The 9192-nt window shown below is 36.7% G+C and overlaps 1 protein-coding gene across 1 annotated transcript; it reads left to right on the top strand.

Moving 5' to 3' along the window:
- Nucleotides 1-10: 10 nt before the first annotated feature.
- On the top strand, nt 11-8747 carry LOC119189591 (VPS35 endosomal protein sorting factor-like; the record flags this gene model as incomplete). The annotated part of the gene is given in 12 exon segments (XM_037439733.1): nt 11-93; nt 175-278; nt 615-677; nt 680-792; nt 2074-2220; nt 4800-4972; nt 5220-5379; nt 6689-6860; nt 7257-7396; nt 7483-7651; nt 7862-8127; nt 8298-8747. Coding segments are annotated over 12 exon segments (1680 nt in total), but the record flags the coding sequence as incomplete, so codon positions are not given.
- Nucleotides 8748-9192: the final 445 nt, after the last annotated feature.

Raw genomic sequence — 9192 nt, 5'->3', positions numbered from 1 at the left:
GGATTGGTTATTGTATGGCACTTTGATCTTGAATGACTCCAGGCACGCACTTTTAGAAGAATTCCTGCAAACTTGTGAACAAATTCCGAACAAGTATGTACTAAATATGTTTGTTGTAAGTATACATCAATTATTATAACATGCAGATTTATTATTGTAAAAATATTGTTGCAGTGAACTCTTCCTTTGTTGTATCCTTTCTGCATTCGACGCCCCAGACGTTATAAAGAAATCATCGCAAATATTACAACTCATTCAAAACTCCGCTGATAAAATGGGTAATTATTTATATTTATTATTCTTACATAACAGTAACAGTGTTTGCATATCAGCATTTAACATTAATTAAATGCAGCGGTAAATTATTATTTAGATCAATTCCCATCTACCCACTGCTGGTGTTAATACAATATGTGTATCGGCCCGGATAGCAACCATCATACGAAATGTGTAAAGAAGGGTAATAATTTCTTGTCAATCGACATTATCTGAACCTTCCTCTACCTACCATCATCAGGTGCAGGGCTTAGATTTATCGCTCAGCCTCTTATTAAATCAGTTTGCCTTAATGTGTGTATTAGTTTGTCATCTACCAATTGTCTGTATTGTTGCAGTAATGTTGACTGAACTTTTAATGACTCTGGGAGAACACTTATGTACGACAGAGAATTACCGTCAATAGCCTCGGAAGCTTTAATCCAATCGTGGTGGAAATTGCGAACAATATTAGACCAACTGTTAACTTTTACTAGTGTTAGCCCCTGGCTGCAGTTTGCGTGTACACATTTATCGGTAAGTTGTATATTAAGTTATTAATGTCTGTAAAATTAATATCTAGCGTTTATTTTGCTAATAATCCAGCTAGGGTTCCTTTTCGAGTCAACAATTGCGTTATACTCGGGCACCGGTTCGTGCCTTTTCTGTCCTTCTGTTAATAGACAATGTATGGCGTTGTGAAATTATTCATGATTTATATATTTTTTAATAAGAATTACTCCAACTCAAATTTATAAAATTTCGTTTCGGATTTTATTTTTCAATTAAAAGCCGCTTTCAATAAACGATACAAATCTCAGCCTTCAACCCGATGCTTAGAATGAACCACTGAATGAATGTCTCTACTGGACGACATAATAAGACTTAACATCTCATGTCTTAGGATGGCGAGCGCAGTGGAATACTAAACAACACTTTGTAATTCGTGGTGTTGGATTTTGTTTCTACTGTTTATGGCGGTCGTATTGCTTACCATTAGGCGAACGGTAAGGTCTTCTCGTTATTAAAGGAATAAAAAGATCCATGTCAAGAATAACTTTGTTCTGATTGGTTTATGCTTGAGATATGTCGTAAAAAGCGATAGGGATCGTTCATTGAAAATAGCGATATATGAGACGATTTATATTCTATTGTCTCTCATATGTGCGAGTCCGCCTGTGTAGGTACCACCGCAATGACTATTTCTACCGCCAAGCAGCAGTGTAGTCACTTTTGTGTTCCGGTTTGAAGGGCATTATAGCTAGTGTACCTGCTGGACATAATATGACTTAACATCTCATGTCTCAGGATGGCGAGCGCAGTGGAATACCAAACAATACTTTGTAATTCAAGGTGTTAGATGGTGTTTCTGCTGTTTATGGGCGGTCGTATCGCTTACCATTAGGCGAACGGCAAGCGCGTCTCATCATTCAAAGCAATAAAATAAACAAAAAAATTATCGTTGGCTAATTAAGGGCCTGTTTCTTAACTTCCAAGTAAATGGTACTCGTCCATAAATGTATAAACAGCCCAAATACAAAAGGCACATCATTTTACTCCAGAATGAATACTATAAACATATTAATTCGATAACTGTTAAATAAAATTTACTTAAAACTTATGAAACAGGCCTTTAAAATCAAGTCCCTTGTTTACTTTTCATTTCATAAATTTACGTTACTCACAAAATTATTTTAGTTATGTATATTTAGCCGTATTATGCGTACTGATAAACATCACCAATGATTCCTAGCTAGTTGATAGCTATTTGATGCTGAAATTAATATGCAGATATTCATTGTGATTTCGTTGTTTCAGACGCAATATGTGAACATAATCTTGCGAGGAACAATTCGGTACATGATAAAGTGTGGCACACCGGCTGACGAATTCTCGGGGCAGTTTCAGATTGTCATCAAAAGGATGTTAAAGTCTATTCCAGATGTGGAGGAATTGTTTTTGATGGTGGGTGGTATTGTTATCGTAAATTTATTTGGATTATCTTGATTTTGCCAGTTTCGGAAAGGAAGAAATATATATTACTAGCTTTTGCCCGCGGCTCCGCCCGCGTTATAAAGTTTTTCAGGCTAAAGTTTTCCGTTATAAAAGTAGTAGTTTCCCGGGAGCCTATGTTCTTCCCAGGGTCTCAAACTGTCTCCATACCAAATTTCATCTTAATACGTTGGGTAGTTTTTGAGTTTAACACGTTCAGGCAGACAGATGCAGTGGAGGACTTTGTTTTATAATATATTTTTAGAACTTTTAAGAGGAACAATCCCGTCATACATCATTGTTGCATAACTCTAACCGTTTACGCAGCGCACGCAACGGAAGCTCTCAAAACTAATAAATTGTCCCCGTTTTTGCAACATGTTTCATTACTGCTCCGCTCCTATTGGTCATAGCGTGATGATATACAGCCTATAGTACTCCACAAATAAAGGGCTATTCAACACAAAAAGATTTTTTCAGTTCGAATCGGTAGTTCCTGAGATTAGCCATTACTGCTCCGCTCCTATTAGGTATAGCGTGATGATATATAGCATATAGCACTCTACGAACAAAGGGCTATTGAACACACAAAGATTTTTCTGTTCGATTCGGGAGTTCCTGAGATTAGCCATTACTGCTCCGCTCCTATTAGGTATAGCGTGATGATATATAGCATATAGCACTCTACTAACAAAGGGCTATTCAACTCAAAAAGATTTTTTCAGTTCGAATCGGTAGTTCCTGAGATTAGCCATTACTGCTCCGCTCCTATTAGGTATAGCGTGATGATATATAGCATATAGCACTCTACGAACAAAGGGCTATCCAACGCAAAAAGAATTTTTCAGTTTGGACCGGTAGTTCCTGAGATTAGCCATTACTGCTCCGCTCCTATTGGGTATAGCGTGATGATATATAACCTATAACACTCCACGAACAAAGGGCTATCCAACGCAAAAATAATTTTTCAGTTTGGACCGATAGTTCCTGAGATTAGCCATTACTGCTCCGCTCCTATTGGGTATAGCGTGATGATATATAGCCTATAGCACTCCACGAACAAAGGGCTATCCAACGCAAAAAGAATTTTTCAGTTTGGACTGGTAGTTCCTGAGATTAGCGCTTTCAAACAAACAAACAAACTCTTCAGCATTATATAATAGTATAGATTCGTAGGACAATAACCACAAGCCTCGAATCGGTGACAGTACCTACTCAATACTTGCGACAACTACTACTAACATAATTTCAGCTTAAGAGTTGACCAAACATTGACACACTCATTGATTAAAATGCTAAAACGTTTCTTTCATAATAACAACACCTAGGTGAAAGATATGGTTCTGACTTCCCGACTTCAAGGTCGCGCTATATCACGCCGCAGTAAAGTTCACAACTATGTCACTCTTGTATGATCAAGCGATATCAACGTCTCAATCTTAAAGTGTTAGTTATCGTAAACAGACATCATTAGACGTGGCTAGTTTAATATATTGCTTATTTACATTCGACAGAAAGTTTGGCTTATAGAAAAAAAATGTACAGGAATTGGTTATCTATTGGTAAAACTCATTCTGGTTCATAAAATAAAAAATTCTTCTATACCTTTTAGTCGAGTTAACAAGTTCAAACCAATGTTAATTCTTGGTAAAGCTCCTAAAAATGTGAGCGGCGGTTCATTCGATTCGGAACGACTTCTAGAATAATGTATCTCGAAGATTTAGTAACAAGAAGAAATTTCCAATAATAAAGTTTGAATTCTGGTAATTTATGTCCATTATTTATCATTGTTATTAAACACCAAAAATAAACTACTGCGCGGGCGTTACAGTACAGGAGTACAGTACAGGGCGTTGCAGTAGCGCTGCACCGCTAAGACAATATAAATTTGTTCCATTGTCTTAAGTAAAAATTACATTAAGTAATGCTGGAATCTTGTTTTAACTTCGTTTGTTAAGAAATTGTTTGTAAAGGAATACACGAGTTTAAAATTTGTATTATTTTTATGAGCATGATAAGAATTAACATCTTTTTGGACTTGTTGTCTAGACTTAAAACTACATTGTAAAACGTACAGTGGAAGATATGAAACAGCGTTCTATTTACCTTAATTATATTACCAAATATTTCAAATACTTTATAATATGATCCTAATGTTTCAAGTAACTCTAAGAAATCACACCCTTTGCCAATGTTAACTCTGCGTTGAGTTTGTACTAAAGTTAACATCCGTTTTCACAAACAATGTGCCCTTTGTGTGGCGTAAAAATACGGAAAGAGGCAACACCTAGCGAAAAACAACATAATGAAGTGACGTACTCTCTTATAATGGACTGCAGAGTTCAGATTTCTGAGGCAACATAAGATATTAGGAAATTTAGAAGTAGCCGCTGAACGGAATTGGATGAAATTTGGCACATGAGGTACCTTTGATCCTGAAAAGTATACAGTGGTACTTTTATTTCGGTTAATGTCTGCCACGCGAATGAAGCCGCGAGAATCATCTAATGTTAATAAAACAAAATTGTTATTAACAACAATTCTCTCGACAGGATGCATTCATGCCGCTAGTAGAATTGGTTCAATCAGCCTCAACGCTCGATACCTTGTTGGCTAAAACAGTCCTGTCTATCTACTTTACAAGACACACCTCGGTCCATATCGAGGATCACATTGTGATCGCCTGCCTATTGCGATTGTGCTGTATATTACACGACTCTATCACGTAAGTTTGGAAAATATTTTTAATCAAGTGGACTTATTGCCTCTAGCCATTAGCGCTCATAGGCTTTTGGGTGGGCGCATTATTACACTTTTGGCTTAGACAATGATCATAGTGTTATATGCAATATTATCTAATACCGAGCGAAATCAATTACCTGCTAATCAAACAATTGATTTTCCTCGACTTTAATACACTGCTTTATTTTATGTATGCGATAATTAATACCTATTGGAAATGTTTATCACAGTGCAGTCACGGTAGAGGATGAGAATAAACTGTGCAGCGAGCTGATCAACAAATTCGTACAAGCGGTCACTTACCAAGACTTAGAACAACAGTTGAACTTTTACGTAGAATGCAGATCTTCTTTCATTAAGCTGGATGGTGTGCTCATAACATTGGTGCACGTGAGTTAACGATATTTTGTAACTAATAGTTCTTGACTTCATAGAACTTCATTTCAATGTAGCATAAAATAATAAAGAAAGTTGAGGTGTTAGAAAGGGACGACAGCATAAAAGATTGCAATATTATAATCGGTAATGACAGGCTACAGTGAGTAAGAGTGTATATAATCTGGGTTGGGTTTTTACAAGTGATGGTAGATATGATAGTGGTGAGTGGGGGTTGCAAACTTTTATGGGTAGCCGCAAGGTGTCCTAAAGGGCACGACTAGCTGTCTATAATAATAATATCAGCCCTGTATTATAATACTTTGCCCACTGATGAGCATGGGCCTGCTCTACTACTGAGAGGGATTAGGCCTTAGTCCACCACGCTGGCCTAGCGCGGATTGGTAGACTTCACAAACTATAAAACTGTGCAGGTTTCCTCACGATGTTTTCCTTCACCGTTGAAGCGAACGATAAATTCACAAAGAATACATACATGATTTTAGAAAAGTCAGAGGTGTGTGCCCTTGGTATTTGAACCTGCGGACATTCGTCTCTGCAGTCCGTTCCACACCGAACTAGGCTATCACTGCTATTGCTGTCTATAGAGGAGTGTTATTGCCCACTCTGATGTATGTTAGTGAAAGTTGGCTATGGCAGAAAAAGCATGAAAGAAAAAATTAAAGCAGTGGAACAGAGAGCGTTCAAATAGCCTGTGTAAGGCGACTATAATTGATAAAGTGCGGAATACTAAAGTGAGTGGACATGTGTTGAGTGACAGAGGATGTAGTTATCAAAATTGAGAAGGGTATGCTATGTTGGTTTTGGGCATTTGGAGGGGATGGATGATAAGAGATTGACAAAGAGGATATATAGTAAGGCGAATGTTAATGGATAAGCTGGTAGGGGTCGACCGCACCGAACAGTCAGATAATAACCTAATGTCAGATATCTGACATTCTTAGTAGAGGCCTGGTCAAAAGTACCCTAAAGCGGAGGAAATGCATTAAAAGATTGATGAAAGTGGAGGAAGCGAGAGAAGAACGCCAGAATCGTGTAAAGTGGCAATCCATAGTCTCTGCCTACACATATGGGATAGATTCGTGATACTATGTATGTATAACATAATACAGTATTTAGTTGTGGGTGGCACACTTAATTAACACAGCGATTTTTGTAGTCTCCTTGGTCCTGAAGGTTAAAGCGTAACTATGAAGCCCAGCAACAGCTTATATAGTATTTTCTAACATAAATTATTGTGGAGCATTCAAATTAGTTTTGCGGGTCAGTTGAGTCATTGTTCTAATACTATTTTATATTGTAGGCCGTGAACACATTAGCGGCTCGCGCCAATGATTCGAACGGCAAATGGTTACAACGGGCATGCGCTGCGTACTGTTTCATTACAGTTCCTTCACTGCATTGCACACTTACGAAGGCACATTTGTACTTACTTTCCGGACAGGTAGCACTTCTCAACAATTGTATTGGACAAGGTAAACTAAATCGTATATTTTATATGAAATCTATTTAGACGGACATGATAATCCTTAGTAAGTTAAATATGTTACATTAAGTATTTTATGCACAATATTATAATTGTGTTTTATGCCATACAATTCAATTGAATATCTTAGGAGTTATCGTAAAATACAACCTCGTGTGACAAAATAAACCTCTCACACGAACGTGCCCTCTGCGGTTGCCCACTATTGCTATATAAACTGAGCGATGAACTGAGCTGAGATAAACACTACGATAGAAAATTAATGTAGACATAATATGTGCTTTGCTACCGGGACGGAACCGCGGGGGGTCGCTACTACGCTAGTTAAAAATAAAATTAAAATATTTTAGGACGAGAATGTGTTTAAATGAATTTGATATTTCAGCTGAAGCAAATTTTAAGGCACTCATCGGACTAATACCTGATATTCCGGAGTATATATTAGAGGATGCCCAGAAAAAACCAACTAACCTTAGGGTCGCAGGCATTTTGAGTGATTTCTTGTCAACTTTATTGGTATTCCCAGTGAGTTACCGTCTTCACTTGGTAATTTTTAGTCTTTTAGAAATAGGGATCTTGTACGAAACTTGTCTAACGTGTTATTGTTTAAGGATAATGTGGAGAGTAATTGCAAGGCTTACATCCTAAACGGTTTTATAAGAACTATGGAAAGGATACACTGGCGCAAAACAGAGCCTTTGTATTATGGCGTGCTTTTGCGTACTTTGGATCTCCTGTGCGAGTTGACACAGGAAAATTATTCTTATCACATAGATTCAGGTTTGATTTATTTTCCATATTTTAACTGAGACATGCGTCTTATATCGCAATGTAATATCAAAATCACTAACTAAATATAACTGATTGTTCAGTATACTAACAATGAGACAAAATATATATAATTCATATCCATAGCATTCTTTCCTCCTAGGTAGTAGTGTTATACTAAATATTCATTTGTCGGATTTGTAATAGTGCTTTTTTTCGCAGTGCTCTCTAATGACAAATTATACGCTTCCGAAGCGAAATTTATAGAAACCATGGAGAAATACGCAACGAAAATTTGTCAAGAACTGCTGGTTGTGTTGCATGTCCGCGGCGATAGCAAAGACCAGAATAGACAGTATAATTTGGCTTTGGAGCTATTTTGGCGGGTTATAAGGCGTGGTGATTTACAAGATAAGTCTATGTACAACTTAGCTGTTAACCTATGGATGTTGGGGCTCAAATTGCAAGATACAAACAGTATATTTGCCGTATGTACCACTGTTTAGATTTTATTTCATTCCTTTTACTTCGTTTTTTTTGATATTTTATTTTATACATTAATGTTTATTTCATTTAGTGTTAACTTGATCCAAGTAAATTGTAAAATATTTTGGAACGCTGATAAATTAATTAAAATAATATTTATGTTCTATTTCAGAAATCTCTTCTCACCGTGTTAGAAAATGACGGTAATTTGATCAGCGCTCAATTATTCAAGAAGCTAGACAATGCCGTGGCAACGTCATAAAACGTATGACAAAACCTTCATGAGTACGGGCACAGTAGGCAAGGCATAAATGCACGCGTCATCTATTGATTCCCAGTGACAAGGCAGAACGCTTGTCAAATTCTTAGAACTAAGAATATTTTTGTACATAAATCTATATAGGGTGTATTTTTGATATCAGTTCTTCATGTTGATTATAAATGTCAAAGACTCCATAGAACTATTAGAGGTTTGAGTACTTTTAAGGTTCGAAATTCCAAAAAGATCACCTTATATTCGTTAATAAATGCGAATCCATGCGGACCTTACTCCCCTATCTCAAAAATTCACCCTATATCACTACAGTGTTACATTATATAACTTTAGCAACTGTAAACTTTATATAGATAAGTTTCATTAAGAATGTCTCCCTTATTCATAGACGTTATTTATCTAAGGACGGAGTATTGCAGTGATAACAAGTCTCTTTCTCAGTGCTGACGGCATGGCAGCCTTCGCAGTGCGTAGACATAGGGCCGTTGTGATTGGCTAATATTGAGATATAACCTGAATCTAATTGGCTAGCAGATAAACAAAGCTGAACAAACAGCAAGCCGTCAGATAAACAAAGCTGAGAAACCAATGACTAAATAATAAAGAGGCCAAGCCTCAAAAGTTAGCTATATGAATAAGTTATATTTATGTTAGGGAAATCGACGCAGAATTGTAAATATATATGTCTATCTCTTTTACTCAAAGCTTATTTGGCACACAACAAAAAAGGACAAAAAATAACTGTTTTCTTCGAATATGGCAATATTTCGTTCACTTCAACACACTGGGACCG

Source organism: Manduca sexta, chromosome 17 (assembly GCF_014839805.1).
Source record: "Manduca sexta isolate Smith_Timp_Sample1 chromosome 17, JHU_Msex_v1.0, whole genome shotgun sequence".
In the NCBI taxonomy this organism is placed as follows: domain Eukaryota; kingdom Metazoa; phylum Arthropoda; class Insecta; order Lepidoptera; family Sphingidae; genus Manduca; species Manduca sexta.
Note: the sequence above shows the minus strand (reverse complement) of the source record. Positions and strands in the feature narration are given on the sequence as shown.